We start from the raw sequence: 16,626 nt of genomic DNA on the forward strand, positions 1-16,626 counted from the left end.
GAAATACAAGACCTTTAGAGAGATCTTTATTCAGGAAGAAATACCAATCTAATCTCTTTCCTGTTGCCTTTCAGAAGAGCTGTTTTGATGTGTGTGGCTAATGACCTTTTGTTACTTAAAACCCAAGAACAAAAGAGTCCAAAATAAACTTTTTAAAGGACTGTGGATTTGACACTTCTGCTGAGTTTGTGTAATTTTTGAAGAGATTTTTGAGAACTGAATCAGTGTTTAGATGGGAACTACTGTCAAAATGGAAACTGCATATTTCTTTTTCTATATTAAGACAAAAAAGGTTTTGTAAATAAGCTGTTATAATTTGACGTGATGTTTTCGTAGTGTTTTAGTGGGCATATAGCTATAACTAGTTTTGATCAGCGATCTACTTGTCTAGCGACCTTAGTTTTGTATCAATTTTCTAATTTCATGAAGGTTTCTGTCTTGGGCTAGCTTTTGAAAACAAACAAAAAACCACCACCAAAGCTGATGTAGCATAATTATTGCTACTATGTGAGAATGATGTTGGTTTACCATTCTGCTCAATTTACTTGGTTCTGGAGGCTGTCAAGGCATATCAAAACATTCTTTGCATTAATCGCTGTGTTACAAAAGTGTAACACAAATCACCTTGGTTAATAGAAGTGAAATAATCAACAAAATAGTGTATGTAATCCTACATAATTCAGTAAAGGGAGAGAAGTTCATTTGAAACTACTTAGAGTAAAACTTAGTTTTCTTATACTAAGTGAAGATCATCTCTCTCTCACTTAAGTGTGGAGACAAAGATTGAAGTGTTGAACAGGATAAATGCTGAGTGAATGATCAAAGTGCATTACGTGTGCTGTGTTTTGTAGGCTTTCCATTATATGCAGCTCCAGAAGCAATAAAGGGAGAAGACTTCTCCAAAGCCAGTGATCTGTGGTCCTTGGGATGTATCCTGTATGAAATGTTCTCAGGTTGTAAGTTTGTGTATCTATTTAATATCTGTGATAATGGAAGCATAGGTTGTGGCCCCAGAGTAAATGCATGTTGACTTTCTAGGGAAGTTAAGACATAGAAAAACTTAAGACAGGTTTTAAAGATTTCTTGAAGACTGTACTAACTGTACTTAAACAGAATGGTCCTTATCAAGTAATTAAGTGATGTAATACTGTTAAGTTGACCTTTTGACTGTGATCTAAATCTTATAATACTAACCAACAAGTATTGTTTAAAGACTGAGATTTAAAATTATAGCAGACCTTGAATTCTGACAGTGTAATGTTTTTCATTTCCTCAGTAATACATCCTGGGTGCATTATTTTGACCTTTATACTAGTGAAACAGTTTTCTCTTTCAAAACTAGAGTCATTTGGTTTCCTGCAGATAAAGTGTGTACTTTATCTACACATTGGCATTGGCTGCAGCTGGAAGGAGAATTTAATCACAGAAAAGAATTACAGTACAACCTTCTGAAGTCTTAAATAATACACTGATCTCTTGGAGCAACATAGTTCCACAGATACTGAGATTTCTGCCTAGATCTTCTGCTGGTTTTGTCTCATTGCTGATACATACAGGGCTATCATGATGACCTCCGTCTTTTTGGTGTCTTTTCTGTCTGTGATCTCTTTTGCTGTTCATGGTAGGAAAATTTAATTCAAGGGTTTGTATTTAAATTGACAAAAGAACTTGATAAATAAAATTCAGGCGGAGAGTGTTTATTTCTTTGGATGTTTCCTTAAAAAAAATGAGCTCATCGTATCATTGCACCTAACAGCCATTTTGAAATCTGCCTAATCTGTGAACCATACTTCTGTTCGTTTGTAGGAAGACCACCGTTCTTCTCAGACAGCTTTTCTGAATTAATTGAAAAGATATTATATGAAGATCCGTTGCCACCTACACCGAATGGTTATTGTTATTCTGTTATTATTAAATGAATCAAATCAGAATAATACTTAGAAAGTTAAAGTCTTGTTTTGCACTATTTATTCTGAGGCTGATTGCAGGAATCTGTTAGCTGTCCAAATGTTAGCACTGCCTTCCTCTGATAAGAAGTTTCTCCCTGTTAGTGATGAATGCCTATTTCCCTTTTGACAGACAGACATAGCATTTAGTATTAAGAATGAAAAGTAAATCTACTTTCTGGGTTGGAATTTTTATCTTGGTCATACTGGGCATAAGTGATATGCCTAGGGACCCTTAAATAGTAGTGGCTCTTCTCAGTTCATAGTAATGTACTGAAAACAATGACCAGTCGAATTAAAACTGCTGTTGTTTGTTTCAAATACAAAAGAGATTTTGCTTTCCAAGTGAATAAAGTGCATTTCATAGTTCTGAGTTCTTAGAAGTAGAGTCTCAGTTAAATAAGAACTTTGGAAGCCTCTCTTGTATAATGGGGTACAACAATGGTCCTCTTAAAATTATCATTGTTGGGGGAAATTTAATTGCAATTTAAGCAGATTTTGACACTGCTTTATTTTTTGGTAATAGTTATATGATAATTGGAGAGTGCTTTTTTTAATATGAAAACAGTTTTAGTTTGGTGACTGAGTATTGGTGGGATTTTTGCCTTTGGGGGCATTGGGTTTTTTTAGGATCCTTTGAAATGCAAAGAGTGTACATTTAAGATTTTTCATACATTCAGATTTTTTTGGATTAAATTACTGTTAAAAAGGCACTTTAGCGTGATCTGTAGATAATGATTTGATCTACATTTTGTGATGGTTGTTTCTGCTGCCAAACGCTTATCTCCTGTGGTGCTTCTATTTACAGGTTCTGCTTTTCACAAACCTTCTGCTGAGTTCGTTAGTTTGCTTTATGGGTTGCTTCAAAAGGATCCTCAGAAAAGGTAAACTGTCTAATCCATGGCAGTTGTTTATATTGTGCTTTTTCACCTCTGGAGAAATTGATATGGTACTGCATGTGTAGTATTTTGTAGATGACAAAGAATGCAAAAATTACTTCATCCCTTGTATAAAAGAGCAAGTTGTGCTTTTTCTTCTATGAAAACATACAGAATCAATATTTTGATTAAGTATACCTTTGTATTTTTGTAGTTGGTGCTAAATAGATAACTTTGTAACAGGCAGTTTTAAAATTGGGTGGCTTTGTTTTTCCAGAGCAATGGGCACATCTATTTTATGAGGCTTTGATTTATAGCTGATATAGTCATATTGTTAAATAACATGAGATTATAATTCATAGGGTAGCTCAGCTAATGAATGTGTGGAGATTGGCTATGCAGTTTCCTTCATTCTCGGTCTCATACCTCTGTCTTGCCTGAATGAGCCATTCTGATTTGAGGCAAAAAGTTTATCCCATAAGAAAACTTACCTGTTGATCAAATAAAAGCAAACAACTGGTTTAATTGCTCTGTAGTGTCACTGGGTTCAAAACCTAGTCTGGTATCTCTCTGGAGCTGTACTTTGCCACTGCTTTTTGAATTTATTTGTTGCTTTTCAAAAGGCTGAATTGGACAGACCTATTGCAGCATCCGTTCTGGAAAGGATCCCTTAGCCATTGTGGTGGTGATTCTGCAGACACATGCTCAAGGTACTGGATTTTCAAGGAAGACTTCTTTTAGTAAATACAAGCAAAAAAACAGTGAACAGTTTTGGATGCTTAGGAATTGTATCATCCTGTTAGTATATTACACTGTTTGCTTTCAAGAGACTCCTTCCTCCTGTTATGTATGCAGAAAAAAAACAAACCTTTTGAGAAAATATGTTCTATGTGTTGAAAAGTTAGGCTTCTTCAAACCTCCTGTTACCTTGCTGGCTTTGGTTTTTTTTGTTTGTTTTTTTAAATTTTGAATTAGGATATTTAGTGTTATTTTTTTGTTCTTTTGTTCTAAATATTTGAAAGATACTTCAGGTTCCAATCTAAGGCACTAATGTGAAAATAGCATTCTTTTAGAATGCTGAATGTTTCTGTTTTCTGTCTATTTTAACATTCTCTTGTGTTGTTTAATACCTGTTTCTGATCCCAGTGTTGCAGTATTTTTGTTGCTAATATTTATTCTAGGCTCTTTGCCTGTTAATTTTAACACTGCTTTTGCCACCAAGGCAGGTAAGAAGTCAGGATGTATAGTTTATACCACGAAGTAAGAATTTCATCAAGATTTTAGCGGACTTATGTTAACCTCCACCACAGTCATCGTTTTTGAGGAATTGTCAGAGAATCAGAAGTATCTTGATCTCTTACAAAATATTGAGCTATTTGACCTTACTCTTGAGGGATTTCTAGTGCTTCTGAAATACTTGCTGAGGTTTGTGCTCTTAGACTAATATGGCAAATGTAGGACACAGGATGGATACGCAAAAGAAGCTCAGTATTTTCTTAAATATGGATCCATGTATTTTCTTCACAATGTGGGTTTGATGTCCTGGCTGGCCTTCAGGAAAGTTATTTGACCCAGTTCCATGTGAATAATAGAGGGCTATATTAAAAACCCCAAACAACCAAAATCAATAAACTTGCAATTAAATGTGACATGTGAATCGTGACGCAAAATGTAGTTCTTATTGATCTTAATATAGGCTACAGATTTCTTTGTTAGAAGTAGGTTTCTTCTGACTTTCATCTGTGAAGACTGAATGGTCTCTAAAGCTTTTAAAGCTTTATAGCTCTGGTATTATGGGGTAATAATTTAACTTTTCTAATTTCTTTCATGCAAGTTCTACTGAGGGAGCTAAAGAATTTTTGTTGTTCTCCAAGTCATTTGCTATAAACTTATTTTTCATCATTGCCCTTGCTAATATAAAAAGTATGTATATAATATTTCAATAGTATTGTGTTCTAGACAATGCCAGCTAAACTGCATTTTAATAATTGCAACAAATAATGGATATGATCTTTTTTCTTTCTTTTTTTTTTTTTTTTTTTTTTAGATTAATCTATGTAATTAGTATCTTTTATTATACAGCAGTGAAGACAGAGAGTCATCAGTGTCTTGGAGTGCTAAAGAACCAGTGGATACTCCTAAAAATCAAGATAACATTTCATCCTCAACAGCAGATAATCTACCAAGAGATTCTTTTAAAATAGGTAATATTGTTGATGATGTTATTTTGAATTATTTTGTCCTGTTAATTTTGTCAGTCTTGCCAACAGCCTTATTCCCTATTCTTACGTGTTTTTTAAACTTCTGAATGCAAGTTCATATTCTCGTTTCAACAGAAACTCAGCTGGAATTGCGCCCCAAAAATGTGGCTGATGGTGAATCAAATGAATCCATATTTCTTCTCAGGTATGAAAACCTAAAGAACAATTAGAAAACCCTGAAAACCTTGTGTGGTTGGTTTGTTTGTTTTTTCTCCTGTCTTTTAATTTATTATTTTATTATTCAGTTTGTAATGTTTTGTTAGTGTGTCACCTTTTGAATTATTTTATCACCAGTTTAATATTAAGACATCTTTGAAAAGCTGTGAAAGCAATGTGTGTAGTTAAAGCAATGCTTTTCTGGCTTTATTACACTGGATTTTGGAAGTCTTTCCATATCTTAGCTGTCTGTCTAAACAGAAAAACATATTAAGAACATGCTTGCCTTCTTACTTCATATATATGAGAATATGCTTTGAATATGCTTACTTTAAATACACAAGAATAAGCGTTCAGCTTTAGATCCCCTAGTAAATTCTTCCTTCAGCTTTTCATCAGAAGCTATTGGTAGCAATCTATTAAGTACTGCAAGGTATTAAATAAAAGCTAGTGATTGGTTTAACAGTGGTTTGTTTTAGTTGAAGCCTGATCCTATACTAGCTTTCAAGCCAAGAAGATTATCTAGTAAAATAGATGTTGTTCTTATTGTCATCAAGCAGAAATATTCCAGTTTCAAATTAAATACTTTTTCAAGCTTCTCGCATAACCTGAAAGAGGATTTTTGTACCTGATAGTGTATCTACTTTTCTAGTTATTTCAGTTGCTTTTATTAAAGGATTACTTCTCATCTCAATTACAACTTCTGTCATCACAGCTAAAGCTGTACTATTAGTAATTTAAAATAGCATTTGCTATTTGCTTTAGCAGTTTTCAGGAAAGAAAGGCTACAGTGGCATTACAAACACTTCATATAACACCATGTAATCCAAATCATATCATGAGACTATTAAAAAAAACAACCCAGTATATTTAACAACATAAGTACATCTATTTAATACAAAGTTTGAAATATAACGCAAATTTTTTATAATTACTTTATGAAATTCTCTTTTCTTCAATGATTTAAGTTCTCAAAGCTGCATGTGTTACCTACTGGAGTTTTAAAACATTTCAGTGAAAGGAAGCTGCAGACCTGGCACCAAGATTTACTTAGCTGCAGGAGTGGTTAATCAGCTTTTAACAGCAGTAGCTTCTTCTACATGTGTGAAGGGAATAGATCTTACTTATTTCAACTGATTCACTAATAACTTGTCTTGTTTTAAACTGAGAAACCAGCTCAGAACTGGAAAAGTAGGAACGATTTTCTCTATCTCCAATGCATATGAAAGCAAATTAGGTTGAGGGAAAAAATATTTAACAAATCTACATGTTTTGAAGCACGTGGGAACATAGAATAATTTGTTCAGCCTCCTAGCTAGAAATCGTATATTCTTTGTTTAGGAAATAAGACTGCTTAAACTTCCAAGCAGATCCTGATATGTTTTTTACCATAAGAATTAGGACATTTTGTGTAGTTTTATCTAGCTAGTAGATATTCCTTCACTGTGCTCTTTAAATGTAACTTCCTGTTGAAAATAGATAAAAGGTGTCTTCTGAAAAGAATAAGACTAATAACTATGTTAGTCATTTGATCATTGATTTTCATGTGTATCTTTAATTTTGTGTGGTGTTTGTATTTTTAATTTAGTTGCTTTTTCTAATAAACTGAATTGCAACTAAATGTGTATATTACTTTCTGCTAATCAAAAACCCATATTCATTTCAAGTTGATTAAATTAGTATCCTGGCCTGCCAATTTTAAGAATTCTGAAGTTGATTTGAAACAATTTGATTTAAATTAACGCATACTACAAAAAGCAAGTTCACTTGCAGCTTTATGAAAACTGCAAATATGTAAAATTCAGGTTTCTCTTTATTTTCTGATTAGCAGACAGGATTCTTTTAAAGGAAAACTGTAAAGTAAACCCATTTCACTTTCATAAATGAGATTCAGGCAGTTTTTAATTCTCATTACCTAGGCAGGAGCTGTGAGTCAGAAGAGAATAGCATAAAATAAATTAGCAATTTTTTTGTCAGGTTAATTCTTGTATGCTGTTTGTTATTAAGAATTAAGATAATGATAATTTAGGATCCATTTTGGAGAGTGACTGTGGGTGAGAAAATAATCAAATTACATTCATTTAACAACAACAAAAAGAAGTCACCAAGTCCCTTCTCAATTCTAACTGACAAACAAATCCTAACCTTGTCAGGACATATTTAAAAGCAGGATGTTCATGTCCAGTTGATGGATCAGGCAAAGCATTATTTATGTTTGTCAGCTTTGGAAGATTACTGCATAGTGTGAAAGTTTCCAAAAAGCGATAAAAAAGTAGTTTGCAGTGGAACTTAATCTGTACTCTTTGTTTATTTATCTATTTATCGTTCTTTCTTCTAAGTTCTCGTCCCACACCTAGAACTAGCACTGTAGTAGAAGTAAGTGATGCTACTACTGTCCCAGTCCAGAATTCTCCACAAAGAGATTCGTGCTTGAAAAAGGTGAGTAGAAAAAGGGTATTAAAGGGTGGTGATATCTTTAGAGTTAGAATTTTAGCCTGGAATCTGTGGTAAAGTCACTTTTTTTTTTTCTCTGTCCTTCCATAATTATAAAAGGAAAGCAGTTCCTACAGTGTGCAAGTCATTTGGAAAAAAAAAAGAGAAAACAAATTTGCAGAACTTCAGTTGTAAGGGTTAAAGATGCTTAGTCTCCTTTTTTTTGCCCACTGTATAAAAGGGATAATGCTGTCTTCTTTTTTTCTTAGTCTTTCTTTTTGGACTTGGTGCTTTTTCTTCTAACATGTTTCTGTATCATAATTCTTAGCTGGCCCTATCTGCTACTATATAAACAACAAGTAATTTAGATTATGTTGTTTGCATGGCCAAACTGTGTGATATAATGTTGATAGGAAATACGTTAGGAATAAACATATACTTTTTTTGTTACAAAAACTTTCTTTTTCTTTTAGGCTAAAAATACATGCTCAAGTCAGCAGGATATGGAGTCAACACTGAAAGAGCTCATTTACACTGAATCTGATCTTATCATAACACCAATCATTGACAATCCAAAGGTAGAGCAAAATCAAATATAAGATTCAGAAACTTGTGAGTGAGGCTGTTTTTGCAGCTAAATCTTTAAGCAGGGTGAAACACCTTTCCTGTATTTCATAATTCTCATTTTAAAGCAGTTCCACCCAGTCATCTGGCAAGATCTCGTGCAGTCTTTTTTGGCGATCTTTTATAATCCTATTGGGTTGTTAATTTGGAGAACTGAGTTATTTTGGGATTGAATGCTAACATTATTTAATGTCTTACAAGAAATAGAAGTTACTAAATGCAGTGTTCAGTGCTTTTGTAGGTTTGTTTTCTGATAACTTGCTTTGATATCTGTTACTTAAATGAACACAAACAGAACTGTGTCTTGGTATACTCGAAATAAGGCCATCTATGAAGCCGCCTAGGTTAGGAGTTAGACCCTTATAGAATAACTTCTTTTACTCTTCAAACTTCAGATATGATAATGTTTCTCGTAAATACAAACTTATTTTCTCTGGAAAAGGAGACCTGAAGTTACAAGAAATGTCCATCCAGTTGAAGTCATATGGATTCTAATGTGATAACAGTTTATGATGATTCTCTTCAGCAGAGACTGACACTTGCTTGACAGCAGAGGGAAGACTAAAAAAGAATCAGAGTTCTGCACTACAATGATAATTTAATGTGCGTGCATGAGCACATGTGTGGTATTGGTAGAAGGAATAATAGGCAAGACCCCCACTTTATTCCTTTTATTTCTGTGCAAAAGAAATTGAAGTCACTTTAGCAACTTGACTAAGTAAGTGTCAGATGCTGGAAATGCAACATATGTCATTGGAAGGGAGCCTCAGTTTGTTAAGAATCTCTTCACAGCTTTTAGTTGCTGTATTGCTTTAGTATAACCATTCTTTTGTTTGTTTTAATAGAAATCCTAACACTTTCAAACGTAAGAATCTTTCACAGTTAGATAAAGAAACTACCCAACAATAATGTTTTAATATGTTTGGAGCACGTTGTTGCCAGTGTAGAATTTCAAAGGTAATTATGCATTTGAATTATGCCATCTCTCCAAATTCTCAGTTCAGTCTGAGGACTCCTCCACAAAGCCCTTCACTGCTTCTCTTCTTACTAGAAGAGATGAGATTAGGGGTAAGCGTACATACTAATGTGCACATGGAGACTAATCTGCTTGCTATGCAAGGCCAGACTCGGAATTAATGCAAAATAGCCCACTAAATTCCAAGTCACTGCATACTTGGCAATCTGCAGACAAAAGGATGATACTGACACCTGGTAAAGCTGAAAAGCTTGCAATTTAATTTCCTGGAAAGGGATTTGCTAGATGCTGGCAGAATTTTAAAAGCTGAAATGTCAGCTTCTAAAATTTCCGTTTGTTCTGCAGATCTGTGGAGTTAAAGACCTTTTTTAGCAAACAGCTCTCTAGTTACAGCTAGGCTTTGTCTGTCAAAGGCTAAATTCCAGTATACAGTTACCTTTTTTTGTATGCCTTAGTTACTGAAAATCACACTCAAATGCTCAGTCACTGGGCAGCCATCCATCAGAAAATGATGTGGGGAGAAAAAACCCCAACACCTTATGAATGATTAGTTGGTGCTAATAATCACTTTTAATATTCTAGAATGATCTAGCATATATATATATATATGTGTATTTACTGTATGGCATCCTGTACAATTTTTGCATCTTTGTGTTTGCATGTTCAACTACTAAGAGATTTCCAGAAATGTATTACAATCAGTTGTAATATGTCTACTTATTTTTCCAGATAATGAAGCAAGTACCAGTTAGATTTGACTTGAAAACTTCATATATACCAACATATTCAGGTATAGATCTGCTGAAGTTGTTGAAACTTCATTTCCTTCATACGATGTTACAACTTGCTATCCCAGAACCTGTAGCCTCCCTCTGTAGATGATAAACTGTCACAGTTGCAGAACTCGGAACTTTCCTGAAACTGAGGTTGTAATATTTTTGGCTAGACCAATTTTGAGTAGACTTTTTAAGTGCAGACAGTCCTATGCCCTTCTTTTCTTTTCTGCCTTCTTCAGTAACAAGCCCATGCTCAAAAGCTATTAAAATGAGAGAGTCAACACTGTTTAAGTTTGGGGAAAAATAATGTGGTTTTTCCCATGTTATTTTTTGTAAATAACTGAGATATTCCAACTGCGATATTCAACCAAATAGATTAGAATTTGGCAAAGATGGAAAAGCAAATGAAAAAAGGATCTTGAAATATGCAGTGTTGATCAGCTGTAATCTAGGCAGCCTTGACAGTGCTACCTTTAATCATGAAATGTTATGGGAATCATGTTCCAAAAGAGAGAGTTTGGAGTTTGTTTTGTTGTTGTTAGTTTTTAATGTCTAGAAAGGCTGTTGTTATTTTTGAAAACAAAAGGCTCTTCATTGTCATGAGTCTAATGTTTCTTCCCCTTGGAAAATTTCCTCTGGTCTATATAAGGAAGTATTATTACACTTTACTGTGCTTACAGCCAGATATGTAATCCTAGAATTCATATAGCATCTCTTCCTAGATAAAAAAGTTCCTTTTTCTTTCTGTAAAGTGTGTGTTTTAGAGAGTTAATTTGTTGAAGAAATTTTAAAGTTGGAAAAGGACACAGTGTATCGCAGTCTCCCAATCAAGACTGTAGAAGGTGTTTTTCATTTGGTTAGTGTTCTAGGCAAAAATGATAAGATTCAAGTGACTGGGGCAGGGGTGGGGGGATAGTTTTTATTTCATATTGCATTTAAGTAGCTGAATTATTGCACTGATGTTCTGATATGTTTAACTATTGCCTGTAGATGGGCCAGTGTTTTTTGTGCTTGTAACATTTTGAGAGTTGTAGCTTTTTTCCTGGACAACATTCTAATTGATGAGCAGCATCAAATTTGGTTTCTTTGAAAACAATAACGAATTAAAGACAGTATGGAAAAATTAAGATAAATACCTGAAATCCAAACCACTTTTCACCTTTATGAATGTAAATTATGATTGCTTTCATCAGTAGGTGTTATTACTCTAGTGTAAAATTGGAGTAAAGGACAAAAGACATATTTCTAAATATTCCGTACTAGAGTACCTCAGGATGGCAGATAAGATATTAATCATAGACTCATAGAATGGTTTGCGTTGGAAAGGACCTTAAGATCATCTAGTTCCAACCCCCTGGCATGGGCTGAGACACCTCACACTAGACTGTGTTGCCCAAGGCTCTGTCTACCCTGGCCTTGAACACTGCCAGGGTTTGGAGCATTTACCACTTCTCTGGGCACCCTGTGCCAGTGCCTCAGCACCCTCACAGGGAAGAACTTCTTCCTTATATCTAACCTGAACTTCCCGTATTTTAGTTTGAACTCATCACGCCTTGTCATATTGCTACAGTCCCTAATGAAGAGTCATTACATATTAATAAATAAACAAAAGTGAGGGAATGTGTGGCTTCTAGAGCAACGTTACCCATTGAGACTGATAAGGAAGTCTTTAGAAAGATATCTATTCATGTACAGTGGTCAGTGAATTGAACCACAGGATTTAAGTTAACCATCCTAGTGACTTCATGTTCCTTCTGAAGTCCTCTGTGTTGTGTCCTTTGCTAAGGCTTATCTAGATGGAAGCCTACCTATACGAGTACCTATACACGTTTTCAGTTTATTGATTCTGAGGAAATTTTCCTGACTTTCATTAGATTTGGCCTCAAATTTTCTCTAGTGAAACTGCAGTTTCTTATTAAGACTTAGTAATGATTACAGACAACTACTGCCTTTCCTAAATATAGTGCCAATAAATGTTTACTTTAATGAAGTCCAAGGCCTTAGTGGGGTTGTGCTTTAAGAAGTATTTTGAGGCTCTCTGCTACATTTTTGTGCTTTGTTTCTCCTCTTACTACTACTTTGATTTTTATAATCAACGGACATGAATAGGTAACATTTTTGTTTAATATTTTAAGTACTAAAATGATAAATGGATGAAGACTTTGGAACTTGTTTATCCATGGTGATGTTACTTTCTAGTGTGTTAAAGCATCATCAAAATTCCATTATCTTTAACTACTTGTTTGCTTCTTATGGTTAGCTGAGAAGTTATCATCTATGAAGGACATGGACTGGAATGACTTCTTGCAACGAGTATGTTTACTGCTTGGTTCTCCCGAGAAGAATACAGGAGCTGCACGTTCTAAATTGAACTTACTGTGCTATCTGTGTACTGTGGCTGTCCACAAGGAAATTGCAAACAGGCTTATTAACTCTCAGCTGGTAAATAATAAAGTTTTGAAGGAATTAACACGGTTTACTTACTTGCCATTGTAACAAAAATCATCTGCTTTTAGTTATATTTCAAGAAATCATCGGTGTACTGACAAAAATGATATGACAAATTAAGTACAAAATAATGAAAAAAAAACCCCAACTAAATTCCATGTCAGCTTTTATAAAAGAGCTGAGGGAAACTAATTATTTCTCCTTTGATTTCAGATATATTTTTATATAGATTTGTTATATTAGTAAAAAGGTTGGGTTAAAAATTAACCTTGATGGAGAGTGAAGTAGATTATGATGAAACATTAGTCTTTGTGAATCATTAAAGGACAGAGAAGACTGAAAAAAGTTAAGGATTGAATTGCTATATCAATTTTACTTGGCCATATATCTGTAAAGAATAGCAAGAAAAACATTCATTAAGCCCTGCTTCACAGGGTGAGCATGTTCTCTGAAGAGTCTGATTTAGCATATACATGAATGGTGGTTTCACCTTTCAAGAAAGGTTTTCTTCCTGACAAACAATTGTACTAGTCTCCTCTGTAGTGGATTAACATATTTCTCAGGTTATTGCATGGTGCAGAAGCGAAATAGACTTACTCTTCTCATATGTTCCATCCCTGGCACCGTTCAAGGCCAGGTTGGACACAGGGGCTTGGAGCAGCCTGGTCCAGTGGAAGGTGTCCCTGCCCATGGCAGGGGGTTGGAACTGGATGAGCTTTAAGGTCCTTTCCAACCCTCACTATTCTGTGATTATGTAAAAGCATCACAGAGGCCATCTTGAGATGTGTGCTTTTCAGTTTATTTAATAAAAAGTAAGCTACCTACCTTGTTTTCTGCATATAAGTCATATTCTAACACATGTCCTCATTGGATCTAGAGATATTAAAGACAAAATTGCACTGCCTGAAAAATTCAGTGAAGAACGTTCAGGTTGGAAGCAATGTAGGTCTTCTGATACAGAACTCATGTGAAAACAGCAAACAGAATTGCTGGAATTTATTGCTCCTTTATTACTGGAGAAAATTTTTGGGGATGGGAATTCAGTAACTGAAATTGCCAATTAACAGAATATTTTAGAAATAAATAACTATGCAGTTTGGTTCTTATGTGGCTGAATGTGTGTCAGCAGTCCAGTCATTGTTCTAGTATTTGTCAATTATTTTTGTCCATTATCAGAAAATAAATTTATTAAATAGTTGTTGGGTAATACTATGTAATGATCTTTGTAAATGAAAGTATCAGGTTTTTTTCCCTCTGTATAGTATTCTCCATTATGAATAAAAACTTTTTTTTTTTTTAACACACTGTGGTATATGTTTAGCAGTTCAGTTTAAGGCAAGAATATAGAATCATAGAATGATTTGGTTGGAAAGGACCTTGAGATCAACCAGTTCCAAGCCCCTGTCATGGGCAGACACACGTCACACTAGAGCAGGTTGCTCCAAGCCCCTGTGTCCAACCTGACCTTGAACACTGCCAGGGATGGGGCAGCCACAGCTGCTCTGGGCACCCTGTGCCAGCGCCTCAGCACCCTCACAGGGAAGAACTTCTGCCTTAGATCTAACCTGAACTTCCCCTGTTTCAGTTTGAACCCATCAGCCCTTGTCCTATCACTGCAGTCCCTGATGAGGAGTCCCTCTCCAGCATCCTTGTAGCCCCCTTCAGTCACTGGAAGCTGCTCTGAGGTCTCCACGCAGCTTCTCTTCTTGAGGCTGAACAGCCCCAACTTTCTCAGCCTGTCTTTGTACAGGAGGTGCTCCAGCCCCTGCTCATCCTTGTGGCCTCCTCTGGACTTGCTCCAACAACTCCATGTCCTTCTGATGTTGAGGACACCAGAACTGTACACAGTGCTGCATTTTTGCTTTCAGGGTTTTTTTTTTTTTTTTTTTTTTTTTTTTTAATCGATGTTTGGACAATACCTACAGTGTTTGTCTATGATATTACTGATATTTTGATTTATTTTGTGTATCACTGGGACGTGTCAGATCATTAAAATCCACTAATATCTATTTATCTTCTTTAAATTACAGTTTCCTGTATTGATACAGCAGCTGCGTGCAGCCGCCAACTGGGATATGTAAGTAACTTAATTTTCAATTAATTTGTTCAAATAAGGAATTATGACTGAATTTTATTAAAGATGTTCTTTAACAGGATATTTAAGTGTCTGAGCCTCTCAGACTGTTGTGGTATCTGACTGACAGTGTGATAATAAATAGTAGAACACTGAATATTTTCAGCGTTGAATTCATATATTCCAAAGATTATAGAAAACCTCTAAAAATTTATCTAGAAGTCATATAATTTAATGTATGAAATACTGTTACTGAAAATCACTGACTAAACCAACCCATACCATAATAGTGGTAAATTAAATATCGCTTTTTTAAATGCCTGCCAGAAATATTCCAACGCGATAGTGCCCTCTGCTGTTTGTTTCATAAATGTTGATTTGTTTTTTTATTCCAGCTTTTTCTTTAATGAAACATTTAAAACTGATTTGCAGATACAGATCTAATTTCAGTTTCGTCAGCTATACTGAAAAGTTTGTAGTGATCTATAGGGGTTTCCTGTGTTACAAGAAAACTGAACATGAGCATGACTGATTAGTGAGACCATAACAAACTAAAGAATCTGCATTTTTCAGTGCTTAAGGAATGAAATGCCCTTATCTAAGAATTTATTGCTGGATTGAACTGAAATTCTGAAATAACACTGGCACAAGTTGCCCAGAGAAGCTCTGTCTGCCCCATCCCTGGCAGTGTTCAATGCCAGCTTGGACACAGGGGCTTGGAGCAACCTGCTCTTGTGGAAGGTGTCCCTGCCTGTGGCAGGGGGTTGGAACTAGTTAAGGTCCCCTCCAACCCAAAGCGTTCTGTGATTCTATGATTCTATAAGAGGAAGATATGAGCTGTAAATAGCAATTCAAGTATTTTATGCCCTTAGCAATCTGTGTAAAACATAAACAAGACATAATTGTTTTTGGGGTATCTTTGAAATAGTTATTATGTACCTGCTTTATTTGATATGCAGACGTGTCAAAGTTGCTCGACTGATTGGTTTACTGGCATTACACACATCTGAACTTGGTGAAAATGTACCTGTTTCTGAGGTAACTTTCCTTTATTTTCTTTGGGAGAAGGGGATAGGGGGGAATTTTGTTAATGTTTTTATTGTTTATGGCAGAAACTTTCACAGTTTTTTTCTGAATCCTGCTTTATTTTTTTCTCGTGTAAATGGGAATGCAATCAACTTGATATGGGAATGTAATTAACTTGATTAGTTAAATGTATAAACTCCTGAGTTTATTCTATGTAGCTGTGGTTCTGATCTTACAAAACTACCCACCAGTGGTAGAACTAGCCTTTTTCTGTCCTTTCCAGAAAATGAAGTAGTCACTGTCATACTTCTCATGCTTGTGTGTGTAACAAGAAGCATTGACATACTTGGTTATCTGGAAATGTAATTATTATAATTAGTATAAAATAGTGTAATTGATTCTTAGAAATCCTTTTTTCCAAAAAGCAATTGAGATGGGACTCATTTGAGATTCCTCAGAGTTCTTGAAGAATGGATGTAACGAAGGGCAAGTAATTTTCTTTGGAGAATGAAAATATTTGTAATCTGTTTCTTCATTTTGCATGCTCAGTAGCTGAGTGAAACAGAAGACTGATCAAAGTGATCTTACTGTCCTTGTTTGCATGTGACACGTGCATGCAAATTGTGTAAACTTGACAGAATCTGCTATTTAATGACTGTTTAAAGAGTGAATATGACATTATTTCTACTTTATGAAGTAAAGTCAGGATTTGAATGGCATGGGTATTTGAATGTGAGAAATGACTGCTAAACCCACATAGCAACTATGCCTCCATACAGTGCCGATCTGGTCATCTGGTTTGTCAGAACATGTAATTATTGGTTAATAGCTGACTTTTTTGGCAATACAGCTAAGTAAGTTTTTGTTGTTGTAGGTCCTTATGGTTTCTTCTTCATAATATTAAGAATTATTATGATTACCTTGCTATGTTGCTTAACACTTCAGTTCTGCAGTGAAATCTGAATTGAAAGCATTATTTTTTTTACCTAGGGTTCTTTGTTTTCTAAATTTTACAAAGTGGGGAAAGA

At 34.9% G+C, this 16,626-nt stretch overlaps 1 protein-coding gene across 1 annotated transcript in view; it reads left to right on the forward strand.

Annotated features, from left to right (window-relative positions):
• Positions 1 to 15,610, forward strand: part of ULK4 (unc-51 like kinase 4) — a gene marked incomplete at its 3' end in the record, with an annotated part of 22,381 nt that extends 6,771 nt beyond the window's left edge. Inside the window, exons 5-16 of the mRNA XM_010022823.1 lie at positions 852 to 953; positions 1,807 to 1,890; positions 2,755 to 2,830; positions 3,448 to 3,534; positions 4,907 to 5,028; positions 5,161 to 5,230; positions 7,581 to 7,680; positions 8,148 to 8,252; positions 10,004 to 10,064; positions 12,311 to 12,492; positions 14,529 to 14,575; positions 15,532 to 15,610. Of these exons, the coding sequence (XP_010021125.1) occupies positions 852 to 953; positions 1,807 to 1,890; positions 2,755 to 2,830; positions 3,448 to 3,534; positions 4,907 to 5,028; positions 5,161 to 5,230; positions 7,581 to 7,680; positions 8,148 to 8,252; positions 10,004 to 10,064; positions 12,311 to 12,492; positions 14,529 to 14,575; positions 15,532 to 15,610 (1,115 nt within the window). The remainder of the gene's footprint in view (positions 1 to 851; positions 954 to 1,806; positions 1,891 to 2,754; positions 2,831 to 3,447; positions 3,535 to 4,906; positions 5,029 to 5,160; positions 5,231 to 7,580; positions 7,681 to 8,147; positions 8,253 to 10,003; positions 10,065 to 12,310; positions 12,493 to 14,528; positions 14,576 to 15,531) is intronic.
• Between the last annotated feature and the right edge of the window lie 1,016 nt (positions 15,611 to 16,626).

The sequence above is a fragment of the Nestor notabilis genome, unplaced genomic scaffold, assembly GCF_000696875.1.
Source record: "Nestor notabilis isolate BGI_N333 unplaced genomic scaffold, ASM69687v1 scaffold20659, whole genome shotgun sequence".
NCBI lineage: Eukaryota > Metazoa > Chordata > Aves > Psittaciformes > Psittacidae > Nestor > Nestor notabilis.